Below are 22,660 nucleotides of genomic sequence, written 5' to 3' on the forward strand. Positions count from 1 at the left end.
GAGGAATTCAACTTTGTTACATTTGACATAAAGTTGTAATCTTTGTACCTTTTGAGAACATATTTTACACCTAAATTGTCTCCTTTGTCTCCTGAAAAGGTGCTCCCTGTTACGTATTCTAGGTCCAGTTTGTTGTTTGTTTTTTTTGATGTTACTGTTGGCTTTGAGAATTGCAGGCAGTGTGACCTCTCTCGCTAAATAAGACTCCACGGGCTGGTCAGGTGGTGCTTACGAGGGTGGGAAGGAGGCAGGAAGTAAGCGTCCGGCTCGTCCTCCCGGTGCTGGCGCAGGCCTCGCTCGGCCGTGTCCCCGGGGAAGGTCTGCAGCGGGAGCTCCCCGGCTCTGGCCCGAAACAGGAGGCCCCATGTGCTGCGGCAGTCGCGTCATCGTGTGCGCCTCTCACGCTTACCTCCATCTGAGGAGTTTGTTCACTGCTGTTTCGAACTTGTCGTGTAGTTTTTTAAAGTTTATTTTTAAGTCATTACTCTACATCCAGCGTGGGGCTTGAACTCACGACCCGAGATCGAGTCCCACGCTACACCGACTGAGCCAGCCAGGCGCCCCTCATGCTCTGTTTTAGCGTGTTTCTCACCTGCTCTTCTTCCTCCTCAGTGTGTGTATTAAGAGATAGCGGCCTCCTGGTCTCCTGTGGCCCTCCCCTCCCCTCCCCTCCCCTCTGCGTTGCGCTTCCGGTATTCCAGGTTTTATGTGTGTGTTTGGGTTTTCACAGCTTCTCTTTCACTTTACCAGCTTCTCTCAGCTCAGAAATGCTCAGGGCTGGTTTCACTTTTCCAGAGATCCATCAGCAAACACAGTCATTTCCCAGGCCTCTATGTTGTCCTGGTTTTGAGATGAATAGACACCTCTCGAAGGCTCGTGTAACCCCATTGCAAAAAAAACTAAGAATACCTATACAGACCAAGAAAAACACTGCAAACAAGTCTCACCTAGAATAGAGTTGGGGAAATCCTAAGTCGAGTATTAGCAGACTCAATTGATTAGGGAACTAAAGAATAATTCTCCAGAACATAGTATAGTTTCCTAGGAATGTGGGGATGGCTTGGCGGTAGCGAATTTAATGTAATTTACTGTATTAACAGAACTGTATGTTGTCTTCCTGACAGACATGGGAAGACATTTGATAAGGTCCCTGGCTCCCTCTCTGACTTTGCCAGAAAGCCATCTTCCCAAGTCCAGTGAGAATGGAGTGTTTGGGGGTTGTTTTCCATTTATTGCAAAGCTGGTCAGTGTGTAGTTTAGCAGTTCTGGTCAGATCCTTTCATGTACACCTTCCAGGAATAAAAATGGACTTTAAAATGGGATGCCTCTTCTGACCTGATTTCTTTTTTTTTTTTTTTTTAAGGCTAGGTTATGTGAACATTTTCAATATATTAATCGCGTGCTTTAGTAGACCTTCACTGTGTTTGGCAGGATGCTTATTGTCCTTTTTATCCATTGCCTTTTCACAAGGGGCCCTCCTCAAGTCTCTTGCTCTGTTATTTCTTAGTTCAGGCTGCTCAAGCAGGCAGGATGGCAGGCACTTGGGAGTGTTGCTTCAGTGAGCACGCGCTAGGGAACGGAGCTAGGAAGTAAAACTCTTCGGAGAGAGAAACCGCCCTGGCCTACCCATGTGAAGAACAGGACTAGATTTCCTGAGCCAGCTATTCTTAAGTTGGAGCACCTTTGCAGAGCTTGTTTGGTGGCTGGATCATTTTATACGAATGTATGGGGATCTTGTCTATGAGGGACTCCTAAAACCTTAGAAATGTTGTTTACCCTGCAGTCACCTTTCAGTTAATACTTGTTCATAGAAGAGAAAGAATCCGTTGTTAAAGACAACCCTCTGTTACATACACAGAACCACAGAGGAAGGCAGCACTTGAATGGTTTAAACCCTTCCATTATCTTTAATGATTAGGCCAGTCAAAAACGATACGCCTTTTTGGTTTTTTCAACGGTAAGGTAAAGCATATGGTAGAAAGCAGTTGCCAAAGTGAAGTTCATTAATTTTGTATTTAAATAGATTGTCTGAAAGGAAAATTAAATGTTTGGGGGAACTTTAATAAGTATCTCCTGTTGAATTTCACCTTGGAAATCCTAAACGATTGTTTCGTAAATGGATTCTTCCGCGATAGGGTCAGTATAAGATGGCCACACCGCCAGAGGTAAGAAGAGTTTGCCCGCCTCTCTGTGCACTGATCTGAAGAGAGCCGATCGGTCAGACGTTCACGGCCGCATTCTGTCACATTAGTTCGGTTCAGTGGTGCTTGCCGATGAAATGTTTGCCGATTTGTTTGAAAACAGTATGCCGTTTTTTGTTTGTTTGTTTTTTTAATCTCAGTTCCAAGAACCCAGAAGAAGCTGAGCTAGAAGACACGCTCAACCAAGTGGTAAGGCGCTTCTCACTAACCACGCCGGGTTCCAGCAGCCGTTTATCTCCAAGTTTTAAGCTTATTTGTATAGGGCATCTGAAATGTGACAGTTAATAGGATCATCTATTTTACTTTGAACCTGTGGTGTTACTCCCTAAATTGAGTCGTTAATGTTAGCATTTGTACTTTTCTCACGAGTCCTAAGTCTAGACCAACTTAATGTGATTTGAGGGGTTGACGCAGCTATTTTGAGGCTGCGGGTGGTAGTTTGGGCCCCGTACACGTTGGCTCAAGGCCAGGCAGAGCAGCTGGGGCGGCGGAGGGCGCGGGCGCGGGCTCGGGGCGGCGGGTTGCATGTGCATTGAGCGTGCTCTCTTGGTTTCGCTAGATGGTGGTCTTCAAGTATATAGAGGATAAAGACGTGTTTCAGAAATTCTATGCGAAGATGCTGGCCAAGAGACTCGTGCATCAGAACAGTGCCAGCGACGACGCCGAAGCAAGCATGATCTCGAAGTTAAAGGTAGATGTAACCCTGTCCCGGAAAAGGCCCGTGTTTAAGTCACCGAGAGGGGTCTTAGTGGTCGCAGGTGTCCTTGGGCAGCGTCGCGAGTTTGGGTGGTGTGGTCCCCAGTGCCCCACGACGGGAGGGCTGTGACCGGCCCGCCCCCCGCCCCCCGCTGTCCTGTCAGGCCGGGCTGTGCTGCGCTCGCCCCCCGAGCGCCTCCCGGCTCCGCGTGTTGGGCCTCCGCTCTGCCTCCACGCACCGGAACCACGCAGCGGGGCTCAGCCCACACTTGGGTTCGGTGGGCTTTGAGGTGCTGGGTGTTTTGTTTCGCTCTGAGGTGAGTTCAGTGTCTGCGGCTGTATGTGCCGGAGGGCTGTGGAGCAGTTGGCTCATCATCCGGCCCCCTCTGCGCTGAGCCCGCGCTGGTCGCCGTGCTTGCTGTCAGGTGTGGTGGACATACTTCACTGTGACCTGAAATTAGAGTGCGATGGCTGTCTGATTCTGCTCAGACCGCCGTGACAAAATTCCACAGTCTGGGGGCTTAAACAGGAGAAATGTATTCTCACAGTGCTGGAGGCTGGAAGTCCAGGATCGAGGTACTGGCTGATCCACTTTCTGGTGAGGACTGTCCTCCCAGTCTGGTGACGGCCACCTCCCCGCTCTGTCCTCACGTGGTGAGGAGCGAGCAGACTCCGGTCTCCTCTTACAAGGGCGCTAGTTCCGTCAGGAGGGCCCTGTCGTCATGACTTCCTCTGAACAGTCGTTTCCCCAGGACCCTACCTCCCCGTACCGTCACACTGGGGGTCAGGCTTCAGCAGACGAGTTCGGGGACACACAGTTCAGCCCACAGTAGGGGATAAGAGACATAAAATATGTCATCTTTGTGTTCTGTCAGATAGCCTTTCTCTTCGATGCTCCGAGGAAAGTCACCATGTGAGCAAAGATTTAGCTGCTGGGTTACGGCCGTGTAACTTTGGAGAGTGTGTCCATCTGAATGGGGACATACCGATGGTGCAAGATGCCCGTGTTAGCAGCTTTCGCGGCAGTTTTGGTACAGTTGTAGGAGTTCCATCCGATACCCTTGTGTACACTTAGGTTTTTATAGAAGTTACTAAGACACTTACTGGGTCCGTTTCAGCAAGCTTGTGGGTTTGAATACACCTCTAAACTGCAGCGGATGTTTCAAGACATTGGCGTGAGCAAAGATTTGAATGAGCAGTTCAAAAAGCACCTGACGAACTCAGAACCGCTGGACTGTGAGTACCCGCGTGTGCATCGGCTGCTTTCACAGGCCATGTTCTTAGAGAAGTTCGTGCCCTTTGTGGCAGACGAGAGGGGTGGCAAAATACTAAGTAGAGCTGCGTGATGCCTTCTCAGAAATCCCGGGATGGACGAGTACGAAGTGCCTCCCACATGCGCTAGGGGAGTCCTGCGACCTGGTGACGTTAGATGACAGGGCACAGAGCGTGTCAGCCTTTCCCAGGGGACCCAGCCGGTTGAGAGCTGGGGGCGCCAAGCCTTGCCCTCTCCCGCTTGCTGACTTGGCCGCCCCACCCTGGGCACCTGCGAGCTCAGGGCTCCACACACAGTTTAATATTTCCTAAGTTGCTTTCACCTTAGTTCGGATCCAATCTAGCATTTATTTTTTTAAATGAAGAGAAACGGACTTGGCCGTATCGATGACAGCCTCGAAGTAAGCGGAGATCTCACGGCTCCGGATTGGTGTGCAGATGCGGGTGGGCTGGGCGCCAGGTCCGCGGGGGTGGTCGTGGGCCGATGATGCAGACATCCTCACGTGGTAATGCTGTCTTTTAAAATAAAAAATGGGAACTTTACTTTTCCTCAAAACTAAACCCTTCCATTGTTAAACTTGGCAGGGAGGCCAGTGGACCCCTCGGCTCTTTGTGATGATGGTATTACTGTTCTAATTTATAGTTTATATTGTATATAGTGTTGGTGGTCGCGAGGGCTACACAGAACATCCTGAAGTGAGCTGTTTACGTTTGGGGTTTTTGTTTCCTGAGCTGGGGCCTCCAGGGGTGGCCGTGCTGGGCGGGCTCAGGGGCGCTCGAGTGGCCCCAAGGCCCGACAGCAAACCCAAGCGACCAGGGCAGAGCAGGCCAACGGTGTCAGAAGTCTGAGCTGGAAGTGAAATGAAAAACTGTCCCTCTCTAGAGGAAAAGCGTTTCTGGCTCTTTCCCCTTGTACTCATTTTAATTGAGTGAAATAATTTAACTGAGATATGGTCAGTTCTTCATTTTATACTGAAACAGAGTTTTTCATTCAGTATGTTTCTTTTAATACAAGGCAGTCCACGTTTATTTGAACGGCCGCCTTGTTCAGTTCATGGGACTAACTGTGTTCCTGCATTTCATTCCCCGCCCCAGTGGATTTCAGTATTCAAGTGCTGAGCTCCGGGTCGTGGCCCTTCCAGCAATCTTGCACGTTTGCCTTGCCGTCGGAGGTAAGGGTGGCTTTGTCTTGGGTTCTGTTAGTGCTGAGCAGATGAGAAGGGGGACCTTGGCCTTGACCCCCAGGGTGCCTGCAGAAGGCCTTCCCGTGGGCCGGCCATGCAGCAGTAAGGTGGGGGGGGGGGCCCAGGGCGGCGGCTGGGGGCCATGCTGCAACCCCCCGACGGTAACCTACGTGCCGTACGGTTAGAAATGGTTCTCGACAGGACCCTCGAATGCCTACGTGAGTCCAACACCTACATTTGTATTTTACTTTTATGTCCTGAGCACTTTGTCCTGTAAACTTGGCAAGGTGTATATATTGAGAAATGCTGACTGGGATGTGAGTGAGACGCGGTGCCGTCTGTCCTCTTGTGCAGTTGGAGCGTAGTTACCAGCGATTCACGGCTTTCTACGCCAGCCGTCACAGCGGCAGGAAATTGACTTGGTTGTATCAGCTGTCCAAAGGAGAACTGGTAACCAACTGCTTCAAAAACAGATACACGCTGCAGGTAAGATCACCTTTCTGGTCTGGAACACATACATCTTTGAAGTCTGGAGGAGGGTGAGGCAAATCGCAGAACTCAGAATCCAGGGGTTGGTGCCCCAGAGTCTGCAGAGTTAAGCTTCTGGCAAAGTCCTGTAGTGGTTCAGACAGCCCGGCTTTGAGGGTGAGGGGAGCTGAATCCTGATGCTTTCTCACTGACGGACAGGCGACTTCCTGATGCCTCCGTTTCCTTCTCCACAAAATGGGGGTGCTAGTGCTTACGCTTTGGAAGTGATGTGACAATTTAGTGAAATAACATGCTTGATAAGCGTCTGGCATAGCTCCCGCCTGACGCACACTGTGTGTGTCGCTTCAGAAGCTGGACTTCAGTGTCCTTAATTATGATAATAGCCCTTTTCCCTTGGCAGAACATTCGTTCCACGTTAATAGTAACCCTCAGTGCTTGCCGCAGGACTGAGTACTGACTAGTAAGAACTGCGTAGTTACGGTTTCAGTTTGACAGAGGAGAAACTGAGACCCGGGGTAATTTAAGTGACTTCCTCGGGATCCCAGAGCCAAAATTTCAGTGAGCGTGGATGCCTAAATAGCGTGTATTTACGTACACAAAACGTCATAGAAGAAAGTTCGAAATTATTTCAGCGTTTGAAAGGTGGGAAGTGATGTCCTTCAGGAAAACGTTGCTTTATGGTGGAGTTGTGACACTTTGTATTCTCTTTTACATAGATCTGCTTGATTTTTTGCATCTATCGGAAGAATTTGTTTCATAAATCAGTTCGTCAGACTTAAGCTCTGGATTTCTGGAGGTTTTTCCATGCATTTAAATTTTGCTTCTCTTTCTTTTATATGTGGGGCCTCAAAGGCATCCACCTTCCAGATGGCGATCCTGCTTCAGTACAACACGGAAGACGCCTACGCTGTGCAGCAGTTGACCGACAGCACTCAGATCAAAATGGTATCTTAGCGCTTCTTGGCCTCTTGTATGTGTCACCTCGCTGTCTCCTTAGTCTCGTGAGCACTGCAGGGAGGGAGTGGGGAGAGGATGTGGGGGTCTGTGATTGGACATAGCTACTTGCCTTAGGACTATAAATGATGCACGTTCTTTAAAAACTTCATTTTTAAACTCAGTGTAACCTACACCATGTGTACGTATGTGCACGCCCACGCACACACACACACCCACAAATGTGAGCGCAACATGCTTTCTCCCGTTCGTTTAACCCATTCTTAACCCCCTTTACAGCTAGGCTTTTCTTACTAAGCTCAAATGTCACTTAATTATCATGCTATTCTTCCTATCAGTCATGTTCTTTATTGAGACATATTTCACATACATAAATTTCACCATTTGTAAACAGTTCAGTGGGTTTTCACAAGGTTGTACAGCCAACCACCACCGTCCAATTCCAGAACATTTCCATCATCCCAAAAAGAAACCCATCAGCCTGTAGCAATAACTACCCTCTACTCCTCAGCCCCTGACAACCATTAACTTACTTTCTGTCTGTGCATTTGCCTACTCTGGGCATTTTGTGTTAATGGTGTCATAGTATGTGCCTTTTCTGTCTGCCTTTCACTTGTATTTTCAAGGTTTCTCCATGGGATTGTGTATAGATCTCTTTTATTCTGTTTTATGGCTGAAATACATTCCAGTGTATGGATGGACCACGTTGTGCTTCTCCATTCATCAGTTGATGGACATTTGGGTTGTTTTCACATTTTAATTATTAGGAATAGTGCTGCTGTGAACATTCGTGTGCAAGTTGTCGTATGAACATATTTTCAGTTTTCTTGGGTATATACCTAGGTGTGAAATATCCGAGTCATGATGGATTTAACTCATTGAGGAACAGCCCAACCGCCCCACGATGGCTGCATCCATTCAGGGGCTCACCAGCCGTGTAGGAGGGTCCAGTTTCTCCACACCCTTGCCAACATCTGTCATTCTCTTTTTTTTTTTAATTATAGCCATCCTAGTGGATATGAAACAATCCTTCATTGTGCTTCTGATTTGCATTTCCCTAACAACTGATGATGTTGAGTGTCTACTCAGGTTCTTATTGACCATTTATATATATATATTCTTTAGGGAAATGTCTACTTGAATCCTCTGCCCGTGCCCATTTTTTATTTGGGTTGTTTTTTTTATTGTTGAGTAGTAAGAATTCTTTATATATTCTGTACATAGAGCGTCTTTTTCTTTTATTGCTTGTGCTTTTGTTGTCCTAAGGAACCATTGCCTGATTCAAGGTCAAAGATTTCTTTCCCTGTTGATTTGTACTGCCTTATTGAAAATCACTTGGCCATAGGTGGATGGGTTTATTTGTGGATTCTCAATTCTTTTCCAGTAATCTGTATGTCTGTCTTTATGACAATATCACATTATCTTGGTTGCTGCTTTGTAGTAAGTTTTGAAACTGAGACCTCCAGCTTTGTCCTTTTTCAAAATTGTGTTGGCTGTTCTGAGTCCCTCACATTCCCATATGAATTTCAGAATTCGCTTGTCCATTGTTAGAGGCTGCATCGAATCTGCAGATTGCTTGGGGTGGGGGTGGTAATCTTTATCTTATGAGTAGTAAGTCTTCCAACTCATGACCATGAGCAGCTTTCCATTCACATACGTTGTCTTTCATTTCTCTAAATTGTGTTTCATAGTTTTATATCTACAAGGCTTGCACTTTGGTTAAATTTATTCCTAAGTATTGTGTTTGGTGCTTTTGTAAATGGAATTGTTTGTTCGTTGCTAGATGTGGCTGAACTCCTTTTTTAATTTTTTTGAAGATTCTTTAGTGGTTTTTCTTATACACAGTCATGTCATCTGCAAGTACAGCTAGTTTTACTTCCTTTTCCTATTTGGATGCCTTTTATTTTTCTTGCCTGATTGCTTTGGCTAGAATTTCCAGTACAGTGGTGAATAGCGATGGTGTGAGTTGGCATCCTTGTCTTATTCCTGATCCTTAGGGGAAAGCTTTAGCTTGTTACTGTTAAGTATGATATTAGCTATAGGTTTTTCTTAGATTCCCTTTATTAAAGGAGTTCCCTTCTATTCTTGGGTTTTTTTGTTTGTTTTTTTAGTGTTTTCATCATGACAGAGTGTTGAATTGGGTTAAACTGCTTCTCTATTGAGATAAAAATGTGCTTTTTGTTTATTAACGTGGTAGATTGATTGCTTTTCTTATGTTGCAACCTCGCATTCCTGGGGTAAACCCCACCTGGGCATGGGATATAATACTTTTTATATGCTGGTGGGCTTGGTTTGCTTGTATTTGCTTGAGGATTTTTACGTCTGCACTCGCAGGAATATTGGTCTGTTGTTTTCTTGGGATGTTTTTGCCTGGTTTTGCTGTCAGGGTAATACTGGCCTCATTGAATGTCAGGAAAATCATTTATTGTTTGATCGTGCTTCGAGTTAGTCCAAAGTACATCTGCAAATTCTAATAACAAACTGGATTTGCCCCTTTGTGTGTAAGTCTTTCTTGTTCCTCCTCACATCAGGAGGACTCGCATCGGGGGAGAGGCTCAGGCCGCCACAGGCTGTGGGGAGGGCGCTGCCCTTGGCCACCTGCTCCGCAGAGCTGACAGGTCCATGGGTTTTCTCTGCACCCGTCTTGACTGGTCTGCAGCCGAGAGTAGCACTCCGTGCGGGGAGGGAGCACCCTCCCCGCTCCACACTCACTCCTCCATCTGATCTGGCTCACGAGTGAGACCTCTGCCGGCGTCCTTCTAGATGTGTCCGGCAGCGTCCCAGTCCTGCTCTGCGGGTCTGGCCTGGTCACTAGACCAGAGGCCCCTCGCTTTCGTGGCTTTAGGTTTGTGCCCTCGGACCAGAATGGGTTTCCTTAGAGGCAGGGGCAGGCCCGCTCTGTCCGTCGGGGTAGGAGGTGGGGATGGGTATGCATCCAGGGGACAAGGGGCAGATGGTACTGTCCGGTGTCATGGGATCCCAAAGCCGAAGGAGAGCCAGGAAGTGACCCACCACCCATGTTTATAGGCTAGGAAACGGCCAGAGGGGCCACATGGTGCTTAGCGTTCAGCGAAGGAAATCGACAGTGGGGTCACCCAGCTGCCACTGAGCCCCATCATCTTCGGGAGCAGAGTGCTCTCCGGTCTTGCTGGAGCCCTTGAACGTTACTTTCACGGTGATCCGTGTCCAAGACGAGCTGTCAGGCAGCTGGGGGGAGAAGAGGTTCCTGTAGGTTTGAGTGAGGACATCCGGTGTGGTTTCACTATTTGAATGTAAGTCGTCGGTTTTTATTACTAGGTGATCAAGGCCAGAAAGGGGTTGGCTCCACTTTGAAGTGGGTGCTGGTGGTGGCAATAGTGAATTTAGGGGACCCCTTAAGCACACCTCTTTTTCCCCCTGGGTACATCCTTCTGTTTGGGTGACTGCTGTGTTTCTGAGGAAAACGAATGATGGCATCGCATGTGGTTTGTATCACAAAGAGAAATGTATTTTTTTTCTTTATCTTTTCCTCTTTAATTGCAGGACATTTTGGCACAAGTCCTACAGATTTTATTGAAGTCGAAGCTACTGGTATGTTTGGGCCTTTTCTGTGTTAAGCTAGAACAAAGCCTTGTCCTGAGACCGTGTAGTAACACTTGTCTTTTGACAGGTCCTGGAAGACGAAAATGCCAATGTTGATGAGGTGGAATTGAAGCCAGATACCTTAATAAAATTATATCTCGGTTATAAAAAGTAAGGAAAACCTACTAAGTAGGGGCTTCTAGACCACAGACTCCTGTCCCTGTGTCCGTTCCCCCCGCCCCCCATCTGCAACGGGGCTGCAGGCGGAGGCCGGGCGTGGCGAGGGGCGGCCCCAGCACCCGGCCGGGGTTCCGTCTGAGGATCCTAGATTCTCCTCCACTCAACCCCATCTCAGGTGTTGGTGGTTTCTGCATTTGGCAGGCGGCTCCCTAAACGGCTCCGCGAGAAAGGTTGGACTTCTGTGTCCGAGTGACTTGATTTTATTTCATTTGACCAAATTTGGGAGAGCAGAGGAAGGCGCTGAGTCTCCCGTGATGCACGTGTCCTGTCCCTGGCTGGGTGGGAGGCCGCGTGCCCTCTGCCCTGCTCTTGGGGAGCGGGGGCTTCTTACAGAGTGAAAACGGAAGGACGCCTTCGGCGCCCGTCTTTGGAAACAACAGTGATTGGTTTCCTTCATGTCTTGACAGTAAGAAGTTAAGGGTTAACATCAACGTGCCGATGAAAACCGAACAGAAGCAGGAGCAAGAAACCACACACAAAAATATCGAGGAAGACCGCAAACTGCTGATTCAGGTGACTCTGGGCCCGCGTCGGGTGGTGCCCCTCGCGGAGGTGGCCGATCGAAGCCGGGCTCACATTGCGTGTGGGTCGGGGTGGCCGCCAGGCTGGCAGCGGCTTCTGACTGGGGCAGGGAAATGGACGAGCCGGGGCCAGGGGGTCACGGTGAGGTGGCCTCTGTGGCTCTGAGGACTGAGTGTTTTCTCGTTTCTGAAGTGCTCTGTACTTGGGCAAAATCATTAGATCAGACCAAAACACACTGATGTTTCTTACGTTCGAGCTGAAACATCGTATCCTGCCATGTGCTTGTTAGCGTTTATGAAATCACGGTCCTCTGCGGAGGGACAGCAGCCTGTTGGCTAGTGGTCCAGGGTGTCGAAGGGCGGCTCTAACAGTGGGACGTCCTGGTTTCCCCCCTTGGGTGGCGCAGGCGGCCATCGTGAGGATCATGAAGATGAGGAAGGTCCTCAAGCACCAGCAGCTGCTTGGAGAAGTTCTCACTCAGCTGTCCTCGAGATTCAAACCGCGGGTCCCAGTAATTAAGGTACACGAATCACCCAGCAGAAGCACGCCGTTTCTTACGTTAGAAGAGAAAAGGTGTAACAAAAACTAGATTGAAGGAACTCGCTTATTCATACGTACCAGGTTTCTACATAAGAAAATAAGCTTAATTTTTAAGCCTTTTTATTGACCTCTACATCTACAGAGCCGTGCACAAATCCTAAGTGTTCGGTTTGCTGATTTTCCCAAAGTAAATACACTTGTACAACCAAGACCCAAATCAAGAGGTTAGAAGGTGACCAGCATTCCAGAAGCTTCCCCCTTGCTGCCTCCTAGCCAGTAGCTCTGCTCCCGTAGAATCCCCTCCGGCCTGTCTGTAGCCCCCCACAGCAGTGCTGCCTCCCTCGGAGCTCGGTGTAACCGGCTTCTAGAGAGTTCCCGCTCTGCTGTGTCCGCCGAGGATGCGCTCCTCGGCCCGTTTGGGGGTGATCGCCTGGGCCGTAGTTTGTCCGCGGCGTGTGCACCTTCGCTGCTGGATGGTCCTCCCCCGCGTGAGCCGACCGCAGCTCCGGGCGATGGCTACCTGCCTCGGTCTAGTGGGCTGTCGGAAAGAGAAACCCGGCGGCTCTCTGAGACCACGTGGCCGAACAGCAGCCGGTGCGGAGCCCCCGAGGGCGGCAGCTGAGCCGTGACTCCCCGGCAGGCGGGAGGCCCCCTCTACCCCCTGGGGTCGCGTGTAGCCGGGAGCTGGCGGCTGGTGCGGCGCCTGGCCCAGTGGCTGGGGTGTGGGGAGGCCTGGAGGGACACAGGCCCCTCTCAGCGGGGACTTTGACGGGATGGGCACTTTCCCATTCTGGAAAGCAAGGTCTTGGCCGCCCGGGAAGGAAAGCCGCGTGCTGAAGGGGCGCAGGGGATGAAGTCGCTCCCTGACTGAGCTCTCGGGGGCGGGGGGGAGCGTCCCTGCTGAGGGTGGCCAGCTCTGTTCCGCTAACAAACGTGTTTTTCTTCCCCTTTCGCTACCTCTCCCTTTTTTAAAATAATGCCCAGAAATGCATTGACATTCTGATCGAGAAAGAATATTTGGAGCGAGTTGACGGTGAAAAGGACACCTACAGTTACTTGGCTTAACCCTTCTAGAAGGGTCTGACTGTGCGACCCACAGCAAATAGTTCCTGGTGGAGAGAACAACTCAAGTTCATAGCAGCCAGCCTGCCACCATCTGGACCTCCCTTTTTAAAACTGAGACCGAGACTCCCCAGCAGCTGGTCTCAGGTGTACATCAGAACTGCTCAGGATTGATACATTTCAAGTCTGTAAATATGGACGCCAACGCCATTTAACCTAATTTAAGAACAGAGGGGACTCGAGGCTCCCCTGCTGAGGGCTGCATGCTACTGCATTTAAATCAATCCATCGGCTACGGGGTTAACCGCTGTCGTCCTTGGCAGCTTTACAGCGTTGGCAGCACTTTGAGAGCAAGGCTAATGGACCCACGTGTAATCTGCTATGAAAAACCATTTGTATAGTGTGTTTCATTTTTTAATGTGTGAAAATAAAGAAAATTAAAGGATTTCTGTACAAGTCGCATTTGGTGGTGTTTTAAGTTTTACTAATTCCTACATATAAGTAAAAGCTGTAATGATTGTGCAGATTTATAATCCCATGTCTTCCTGTAGAAAAGGCTGCATTCTTCAGACTGAAAATGTTTTTTGCACCTTAAAACCGTAAGCCCCCTCGTCTCTCCCCACACGCTCCTGCGTCTCTCTGGGACTTGCTGGAAGCGTGTTGCTCCTCTTGGCCACTCGGGAGGACTGGCCTCTCGCGGGGAGTGCCCCCTTTCCTGGGTGGGGGCCACGGGGAGAGGAGGGGGCTTGGTGCCGGCTCCCTGCCTCTCCGCCGCCCTGTCCCCACGGCCACAGGCCCCCATGCGTGCTCACGCCCGCCTCCGCCTCCGACAGTGGTTCGCACACGCGGGCGACAGTTCAGGACGAGCACATCCACTCCTCCTGGTAAGACAGCGCCTCGGCCCTGGCCCGAGGACAGCGGCGAGACCCCCGCCTCCCACTGCTGACGGGCCAGCAGCCGGGGCGGGGGTCGTGGGGGCCCGAGCTCCAAGCCGCGCTGCACAGGCTGGGCCACGTGCTAGCGAGCCCCTTTTGCAGTCACCTGCTGGCCAGGGGACAGAAGGGAACGGAGGTGGTGGCAGAGACTCTTGTCCGCGGCCCAGCTTCCTCCAGGGACAGGAGCACCTGCACCTCCACCTGTGCCCTGATCAGTGACACGTGGAAGACGCAGAAGTGCAGTTCCCCCCGTTTCTTGGAAGCTTTGGCACCTGCAGGTTTGTTTAAATCGGATAAAAACAACGGTAATAGCGTTCATGTCACAGCTTCCGGTTTTACAAAGATTCCCACCGTAAAGAGAAAGCAGGGGTGCCCGGGGCTCCCCACGCATGCTGGCCTTGCCCCCCCCCACATCCTCTCAGCGCTTGTGTCCTTCTGTCGAAGGTGGGAGAGACTTCCTGAGACCGGGCCGGGGTCTCGAAGCCGTCCCGGATGGAGAAGGGACCCCGGGGTACACGGCAGGACACGCGGCCGGCGAGCGGGTGAGTCAGGCGGCCCTCCCACGAGCTCACCCCGTCCCCGTCCCCGTCCCCCTCACGCTCGGTAAAGGGCCACTGCACGGGTGTAGAAAGAAAAACTCCGTGCGTTTTGCCTTTCTTCCCCAAACTGCCCACGTCTGGCAAAATGAGGTGCCTCCGAATGCCAGCCACGAAAACCGAGGTCCCACGCGGGCCGACGAACCACAGGTCTCTTCCCAGGTCCCCAGGGGCCTGCGGCGCGCGGTCCCCGTGCAGAGGCTAAGCCGGAGGGGGAGAGCGCGGGCTGCCGGTTGACGGACCGCCACCACCAGGCTGCAGGCCGTGGAGGCCGGGGCCTGAGGGGCCGGGTTCCTCTCACCCAGGGAGGACACCTGCCCGGTAGGACCTTAGTCAGCAGTCGCTGAGGGTACCAGGCTCTCCGCGCGGGGCCGCTGTCAGACGGGCCTGTGTAGACAGGTGCCCAGGCACCTGTCAGCGGCTTTGCGGGAAAGCAGCCGGGAACACTACCGTTCAGGCCCCGGGTGGCTCGGGTAAGGGGACAACAGTGGGTAGAGGAACAAGGGCACCTGCAATTTAAAATATTCCCATTGACTGGCCTGTCTCCTTGCTGAACACTGGTATCTAATTTTCCTTTGAAAGAAATCAGGATTTCTGCGATCCCTGAATTGAGTCCCCCTTTTAATTTTTTTTTTTTTTTTAGAAATCACAGTAACTTGGCTGGTTGGGTGACTTGCTTTTGTTCCCTGAACCTCACCTCATGCACCTGTCCAGTGGCAGACCAAACGTACTTGCCCTCACAGGTGAGTGTGGACGTTTCTTAAGCCGCCTTCCTGGAGGGACAGGTCACATCAAAGGCTCTGCCCACCGGATCTGTTGGACCACTTCTCGAATCCTGTCCCAACGGGGGGCTGAAGTGTACGCATTTTCAGCTCTTTCCAGTAAAAGCCCAAAGCTCCTAAAATGATCAACAGAATACTGAAGTTCTTTGAAAATGTTCACCGTCAGGAACCTTTCGTGATGACCTGCGTACACGTTTAAATTACACAAGGTGTGAGTTCACACGCAGCTGTGGGGACAGGGGCAGTTGCCGCGCGTCGGCGGAAGCCAGGACTTGGCGTCACTGAATGGCTATGGCTACTGTGAAGGTTGGAGATTGAATACACCAAGAAAATATTGGAAGATAATTAAGCAGCTTCTAGATGGATGCTTATAGTTTGCGTTTTTGTAAGAAACTACCGATTGAAAATAATGTTGCCAAGCAGAATGTTCTCAGTGCCCTCAGATCTGCCTGTGGCTTGGTCTGTGGATGTTGAGACCGTCATTACAGCCCTGGGTCACCTGCCTGTGGTTCTTTATGACCAGTGGCAGCACAGAAATTGGCCAGCAGGGCAACCTTGTCAGGCTGTGGTCATCCATCCAAAATGAACAAGGTAGGATATTCCTAAACTATCGAAACACATCTTTATCCTGATGCAGTGCTTGACTCCTAGATTCGTCCTCCTTAGCCCTAGATTTTCTGTTGGGAAGTAAGCACCAGGCTCACACACAGTCACCTCCCAGTGGAGGGGAAGGGGGACACTCTATTTTTGAATTTAGCCTTTCCCCCCTCCATTTTGGCTTTAATTGGGTGTTTGAATACTTTGTATGCCAAGCTCTGTGGCCCACCCCTGCCGCTTTACAAATAAAGGAAAATCGAAAGCAGGCCAGATGTGATTCAGGATGCCCTTTGTCACGTGTGATTGGGTCGGAGAATCTGTGTTCACCGTGAATAGGACACTGGAGAGGTGCTCTTCAAATCCGGGTACAGAAAGCTTGCTGTGAGGTGCTCAAAATGACTGTTCTCCGTGAAAATTTGTACTTTGTCTGGAGGATGCATGTGGGTCTCTGGTGTCCTGAGCCAACAGGACCTCCGGGACTCAAGGATCCACCCCCAGCTGTTGACACCGGGGGACAGGCTGGGAGCGGTCAACAGTAGAAAAACCGGGGCTAGAAGCAGCTCCGCATCCGGAGATCCCGTGGGGCAGGTCATCAGCTGCCCGAGAGCGAATAAATGGGCCGCAACCATGTCGAATGCCGAGGGCGGGACGTACCAGCGCGGGCGAGCCCCGTAGGTGCCCTCCGTGGGTCAGCAGCGGCCCGCTGAGCATATGGCGCCGACTCGGGGCGGGGAAGACCGCGGTCTGTCCCCATGTCCTGCAAGACCGAACAGCCGAGAAGAGCAGAGCAGCACACACGAGATGGGCGTCCGAGGCCAGGCCTTCTCGTTGCCAGAGCGAAATGGCAGTTAACTTTATTTTAGGACTGGCATTGCCACGGCGGATGCATCAATGCAGCAGAGACCAGAGTCTTGTCCGTGTTTGTGTAACTGGGAAGGTAGGTTTTATTTATACGTTTCACATTAAGTATTACCACGTTATGTAACCCCAGGCTGGTGAAAGCTGTCAATCCAGCCGTGACGCTCGAGTTGGGGGAGGGGGGGTCTGAATCTTTTCTTCAAGAAAGAGAAGGAGTTTGGTCCTACCATCCCCTTCCTTAGGCGGGAAAGGTTTCTGAGCGCCTGAGTCCAGACCTTCCACGGAGTTCAGAGCTGTAGCCGGCGGGTCCGGCTGCGATTGGCCACATGGAGAACGAGGCTCACAGGCTTCGTCCCTGACGGGCAGCTTTCACTTACTACCAGGCAATGCTGGTGTTGACAAATTATCAGTTATACACATCATGTATCTTCTATATATGCCATAAATATGTATTCTATGTTTGTTGCTATTACCTATGAACAAGGACTTTGCCCCGCGGTGTTCGAGCGCCCAGCAGCCAGGGGGGAGTGCTCTCCTCGCCGCGCTGAGCCGCGGTCCTGGGAATGGACAGACCGGTACCAACGACCCAACACCAGGAGGAAGTTCAAGTATTCTTTATTCAAAGTTGAAAAATGTACCATACTGCATTATTGCAAAAATTCACTGGTACAAAACACTCTGCAGCTGGTGAGAAGGCAATAAAAAGTTGATTTTTAAACTCATTACTATAAATTATTCTTACAGTACTTTGCAAATTCAGAATTTCAAACTGCATTTTATTTCTCTAAATTGCCCACAGTACTCGAGGTTCCTGAAGCTAAGGCAGCTGTTCCAGAAAGGAGGAGGGGAAGGAGGAGGTAGCAGACGTCAAGGGATTTCCATTTCTCTTTCGATGCCCACGTACTTGAGGGCGTCAGCCTGGCTGTATCTGAAACGGCACGAGAAAGGCATGAGCCGGCGTCCAGCCCAGGTGAGCGTTCCCCCCGGCCGGCCTGCTTCGCGTCGTGAGCGCGCCCCGCATCTCCGCCCGCCCGCAGCTGGGGCACCCGCTCGAGGCCAGCTGAGACCTGGACAGGCCCGTTCGCACAACCCTTCCCCGGCTTCTGCCCCTCGGGCCCCGACACGCTGCTTTGGAAGGCGGCTGATGTGGCCGGGACCATGACCCCGGCTGCCGCACCCGGGGAAGCCGTGACCTCGCCCTGCAGGAGGGGGGCTTCCTCGGCTCCGGGCGGGGTGGTCTCGAGCTCGCCTGCCATCGTGCGGCAGGTGCCATGAAGAGTGGCTACACGTGGCCTCGTTCTCAGTCCTCAAAACTTAAGCTTCTTAAGGGGACAACTAGTCAGCCACAAAGTCCTCTGCTTGCATCTAAATATACGTTCTTGTCAACTCACCCCCCCGACTACCCTGCCAGCCTGACGCTTGTGAGGTCCAGGGGGGCCGCGTGTCCTCAGCACCCTGACAGCAAGCACGACTTCCCACAGGAAGGACCCAGACGCCGACCAGGTAGGGGATGAGCCAGCCATGTCTTGGCCGTGAAAGTACTAAACGGGCAGGCTGTAGGAAGTACTTAAGCAGTTAAAGAGACTACGCTGCCGCCCGAACCCCAGTACGGCCTGGAACCCGCGAGCTCGCTGCGCAGCCGGACGGGACCGCCGTCACCAGCGGGCTCAAACGCGGGCTGCCTGCGTTCCTTCCCCACACGGGCAGACCGCATGGCGTTGCCTCGCAAATACATCCCCACCGACCCACCCACCGAGGGTCTGCGGCAGCCCTGCCTCCAGCGAGTCCGCTGGTGCCATTTTTCCAACGGCTTTGCCCACTTTGTGTTTCTAGGTGAGATTTTGGTAATTCTCACAGTATTTCCAATGTTTCCATTATTGTTACATGTGCTACGGTGATCTGTGATCGGGGACCGTGGATGTTACTACTGTGATTGGGGTGCACGAACCGCATCCACAGGGGCTGATGGAGGTGATGGAGAAATGGCATGTGCGTTTTGACTGCTCCACCGACCGGCTGTCACCCCCCGCCTCCCTAGTCCCCGGTTAATAACCCTACAGTGGCCTCTGGGTGCTCAAGTGAAGGAGGAGTCGCAGGTCTCCCTTTAAATCAAAAACGAGAACCGATGAAGCTCAGGGAGGAAGGCATGTTGAAAAGCCAGATAGGCCGGAAGCTAGACCTCTTCCGCCAGTGAGCCAAGTCATCAATGCAAAGGAAAAGGTCTCGAAGGAAATTAAAAGTGCTACTCCAGGGACGCCCAGCTGGGTCGGTTGCAAAAGCGTGTGACCCTTGGTCTTGGAGTCGTTAGCTGGAGCCCCACGTTGGGTGTAGAAGATTGATAAAAAAAAAAAGTGCTACTTCGGTGAACACGAGAATGCTAAGAAAGCGAAACAGCCTTACTGCTGGCCTGGGGACAGGGACAGTGGTCTGGACAGGAGACCACCCGGCCACACATCCCCTTACGCCCAAGCCCAATCCAGAGCGAGGCCCGCACTCCCCTCCGCTCCGGGGCGGCCGAGAGGGGAGACGCGCACCGGGACACCGGACGCGAGCGGAGGCCGGCTCCGTAGCCAGGAGCGCGGAAGCGGCCAGTTTTCCAGAAGGTCGAGCTGAGCTGAGCGACGAAGGAGGCCGCGCGAAAGCCCGGATGCCCCGCGCCGGCGGAGCGGCCCTCTCTCCGGAGACGACCAGCCGGGCCCTCCCCAGCCGCCGAGGACAAGGCAGCGCCGGCGGCCCAGCTCCGCGGGACAGGCCGCCCTCTCGCGAGGGGCCAGCGCGGCCGGTGACCTGCCCTCGACGCCGGCGCTCGGGGCCAGCGCGGCCGGTGACCTGCCCTCGACGCCGGCGCTCGGGGCCCTTCTGAAAACCCTCGGGTGCCCAAGGACGAGGCTAAGCGCGCTCGGCCCGTGCGCTCGAGCCGAGGAGAAGAGGACGAGGAGCGCGGCCTGACGCGGGCACCAACGGGCCGCACGCTCGGGACAAACGGGACCGGCCGAGCACGGGGGTTCCCGAGTCCCCTCCCTGCCCGGGGGGACGAAGGACCCGGCGCGTGACAGCAGCTCGGCTGATGCGGCGGCGGCGGGGCCCGAGAGCACCGACCCCCCTTCCGAAGGCAGCTGTCCTGGGGGGGAAAGGCGCCCGCCGCGGAGGGCGAGCCGTCGGTGCGGGGAACTGCACGGGTGTCCGGGGAACCCGCGCGGCCGCGCCGGCCTCCAGCGCCCAGCACCCGGGGGGGTGGGGGGCGGGGGGGGGCTTAGGGGCCGCCAGCGCCGCCCCCACCCTCCACCGGCAGGAAGATTAGCATTCACTTTACTGTAGTGGTCGGGCACCGAACCCGCAATATCCGAGCTCTGCCTGCCTTTCAAAAATCACCATTACTTGTGTGGTGGGAACTACGTTACCAAGAAAGTACACCTAAATGCCCACCGCTGCCCCTGACAAATAATGACCAGGAGCAAATCCCTCTAAGAATAGAAGATCCGACAAAGAGAAAAGAGACAGCCCTTGTCCACAGCTCAGACTTCAGGAAGATAAAGCCCTCAGGTCACACCAGAAATATGCTCTTACCAACCTGTAATCAAAAAACAGCTCTTCACCCGTCTGGATGGCTCTCTTAGCAAAAATCCCTATCCTGTGATCGCCGTTCACCATCATAACTGGAACGAGAAACACACTGGTGTGAGTCGCGTGAAGACAGGCCCCGGGAGCGCCCGACCCGCGCACACCAGCATGTGTCCCAGGGCCACTCCAGTCCAGCACTGGTGTGCAAGAGCTTCTCTTGGGAATCCTGGCTCCATTAGCACCTACCTTTTGCATAGCAGTTTGGATTTACTGAATGATTTGCAAAACGGATTTTGTTACCCTTGCGGGTTGCATCCACCACAAAATCTAAAGAGAGAGAAAATAAGCATCATCAAGTGAACCGTTTCAGGCCTAGTTCTGCACACATGAAGTCATTACAGTTCCAGAGACGCTCCTGGCTCTCGTTCTTCAGGGCTTGCCTTTACAAAACACGGAATCGAAATGCCTAACTTCACAGGTAAGCATTTCACGTTTAAAATTACTTTTTTTCATTCTTCTCTCTGTGGAACACGTTCACAAAAAGACCTTCTGCTCCATGTCCCAGCTGAGTTACTCTGAGGCTGGGGGTCAAGCACAACACCCTCCCCCCGTAGCAACACCTACTGCAACCTGATGTCCTCTAGCCGAGAACATCATCTAAAAACCCGCTTCCTTACTCTCACAGCCTTCAAGAACACCCAGGGAAGTCCAGGAAAGGCTGCCCAATTCAGCGCTCCAGCCCCTTCCCCGGTCAGTTGGGAGCACTCATGACAGAGGCGGGGGCCAAGCGGACCCCAGGCCCAGGTCGTCGGCAGCAAACCTGCAGCAAGCTCCGAGCCGTCCGGTCCAGCCTGGTGGGCTTGCGAACACACAGCCCGTTCCGAAGCCTGTGGCAAGGCGTAAGGGATCCCCGGCGCCCGTAAGGTGAAGATGGAGCCCCCCCCTCCCCCGCCACCTTCACGTCCAGACTCCAACCAGCGGAGGGCTCCCGCATGGCCTCAGGTCAAACATACCATTGTTTAAGTTGAACAGAAAGCTGCACATGTATTTATCATACACTTTCCCTCTTCTGTCTGCTTCATCTTGAGAAATAATCTAAAAAGGAAGGCAGAGGATAAGATTGTTTGGGATTAGGTGATCGAGACCGGCAGGCGCGCACACACAAGCTCCTCAGGAGAATCTGAGACCTTCATGAGGAACCCCAACCACCGTCCCTGCAGCTGGTCTCAGGCTGCGTGCTGGTATTTAGAACCAGGATCTTTTAAGGACTTCAACTCACTGAAATAACATTTCCACATCAAAAGGATGCAGAAAGTGATTAACAAAAAAGTCTTTTCACTGAAGAAAAAATACAAACTGGTTGGGTTAATTGCAAAATGAAGCCAGCCTGATGGTTTTTCCCTAACTCTACAAGTAAAAAGGCATATGATTAATGACACTGTCATTTCTAGATCCTTATCAATTAGGCTGTGGATTAAGTAGGGCAGACTCCACAGCACAAAGCTCTTGTTCCCCACCTTGTCCCTAGATGATAAATGCCAAATGTGACAAGGACTGAAGCAGTCTATTTACCAAGCAAGCCAAACCCACAAGCAGGAGTTAAGTCCAAGCTGAAAAGGCATTTTTTATTAATTCACTTCTAATCAAACCCAACAGACTCGTCCAATGACATCAACCCAAAACAAAGTTACCTACGATCCCACACGAATACATGAGACCAGTATACACTAAACTGCCTGAAACTGGTTACTCTTGCCTTACCTCTCCACAGTACTCCGAGATGAATTCATTTTTCTGTACAGGATCTTTGATGAAAATCCCCCAGCCTGCCACATCAGATGGTGCCAGCAATAAATGCTAGAGAAGAAAGCGCACTCAATCGCATCGGCAAAGCGTGCTGACACGTTAACTGCAGGGTGACCCACTGTCCGGCCTCAGCCCCATTCGAAAGCAGCCATTCAACCAGACGCTGTCGGCAGGAGAGCCCTGAGCACCCTGACCGAGGGGCCAGCCTCCCAGGTATTGGAAAACCACGGTTTGCTTTAAAGCAGTATCTGACCCTACCATTAAACAAATGAAACCCAGTTGGTAAAAAAGTATGTTATCTTCTGTTTCAGGAGAAGGTGTGTCAACAGTTTCTGAAGAGAGAGGAGTTTAAGGACAAGTATGGGGTGAGGGAGAAAGGGGATGGTGAGGACTGAGCGGGGGGGCCCCGGGGACTGTCCCAGCATCACTAGGACGTGAGAACGAAATTAACTTAGAATAAGAAAACCACCTGACCCCTGAACCCATCACAGCCAACACACAGCTGCTGCCAGGACCAGAGTTTCTGGTGGAGGGCACGACTGCCCCGCACGAGATCCCAGTTGCGTCCTATGATGGCTCAGGAACCTAACATGTGAATGTTGTCCGTGTGTCCGTCGTCCACCTCCCCCCCAACCCATGGGCAACACAGGCCATGACCTCAGCAGCAGGGGGTTCAGGGCCAGAAGGCCTGGGCTGGGGTTCATGGTTATAGTTAGGAGGACTAGCAAGCGGACACACACAGCACTTAGAGATCTAAGGATGATGTCATACAGGGCAGGCCCTGTTCTAACAGCTAACATTTGA

General features: G+C 52.1%; 2 protein-coding genes and 1 long non-coding RNA gene across 10 annotated transcripts in view; 2 read left to right on the forward strand and 1 right to left on the reverse strand.

Annotated features, from left to right (window-relative positions):
• CUL1 (cullin 1) overlaps positions 1 to 13,177 on the forward strand; it is a 101,623-nt gene extending 88,446 nt beyond the window's left edge. For both annotated transcript variants that reach the window (XM_035021321.1, XM_035021320.1), the window contains exons 12-22: positions 2,342 to 2,390; positions 2,761 to 2,892; positions 4,016 to 4,133; positions 5,265 to 5,341; positions 5,708 to 5,839; positions 6,695 to 6,787; positions 10,319 to 10,366; positions 10,446 to 10,528; positions 11,005 to 11,110; positions 11,526 to 11,639; positions 12,644 to 13,177. In XM_035021321.1, coding sequence (XP_034877212.1) covers positions 2,342 to 2,390; positions 2,761 to 2,892; positions 4,016 to 4,133; positions 5,265 to 5,341; positions 5,708 to 5,839; positions 6,695 to 6,787; positions 10,319 to 10,366; positions 10,446 to 10,528; positions 11,005 to 11,110; positions 11,526 to 11,639; positions 12,644 to 12,724 — 1,033 coding nt within the window. In that variant the 3' untranslated portion in view covers positions 12,725 to 13,177. The remainder of the gene's footprint in view (positions 1 to 2,341; positions 2,391 to 2,760; positions 2,893 to 4,015; positions 4,134 to 5,264; positions 5,342 to 5,707; positions 5,840 to 6,694; positions 6,788 to 10,318; positions 10,367 to 10,445; positions 10,529 to 11,004; positions 11,111 to 11,525; positions 11,640 to 12,643) is intronic.
• A 3,910-nt stretch (positions 13,178 to 17,087) lies between these two features.
• Positions 17,088 to 22,660, reverse strand: part of EZH2 (enhancer of zeste 2 polycomb repressive complex 2 subunit) — a 42,074-nt gene continuing 36,501 nt past the window's right edge. For 5 of the 7 annotated variants that reach the window (XM_035021328.1, XM_035021324.1, XM_035021327.1 and 2 more), the window contains 5 exons: positions 21,812 to 21,907; positions 21,064 to 21,145; positions 20,297 to 20,377; positions 20,061 to 20,145; positions 17,089 to 17,417 (listed from right to left, as the gene is read on the reverse strand). In XM_035021328.1, the coding sequence (XP_034877219.1) occupies positions 17,357 to 17,417; positions 20,061 to 20,145; positions 20,297 to 20,377; positions 21,064 to 21,145; positions 21,812 to 21,907 (405 nt within the window). In that variant the 3' untranslated portion in view covers positions 17,089 to 17,356. Of the gene's footprint in view, positions 17,418 to 20,060; positions 20,146 to 20,296; positions 20,378 to 21,063; positions 21,146 to 21,811; positions 21,908 to 22,660 lie in introns of all 7 variants that reach the window. The other 2 variants (XM_035021329.1, XM_035021326.1) reach the window with 1 other exon arrangement.
• Positions 20,038 to 22,184, forward strand: LOC118021220. Its single transcript, XR_004682138.1, has 3 exons — positions 20,038 to 20,974; positions 21,853 to 22,069; positions 22,168 to 22,184. It is a non-coding gene; the product is annotated as an uncharacterized LOC118021220 (long non-coding RNA).

Source organism: Mirounga leonina, unplaced genomic scaffold, assembly GCF_011800145.1.
Source record: "Mirounga leonina isolate KUSES-001 unplaced genomic scaffold, KU_Mleo_1.0 Mir_174, whole genome shotgun sequence".
NCBI classification, from domain to species: domain Eukaryota; kingdom Metazoa; phylum Chordata; class Mammalia; order Carnivora; family Phocidae; genus Mirounga; species Mirounga leonina.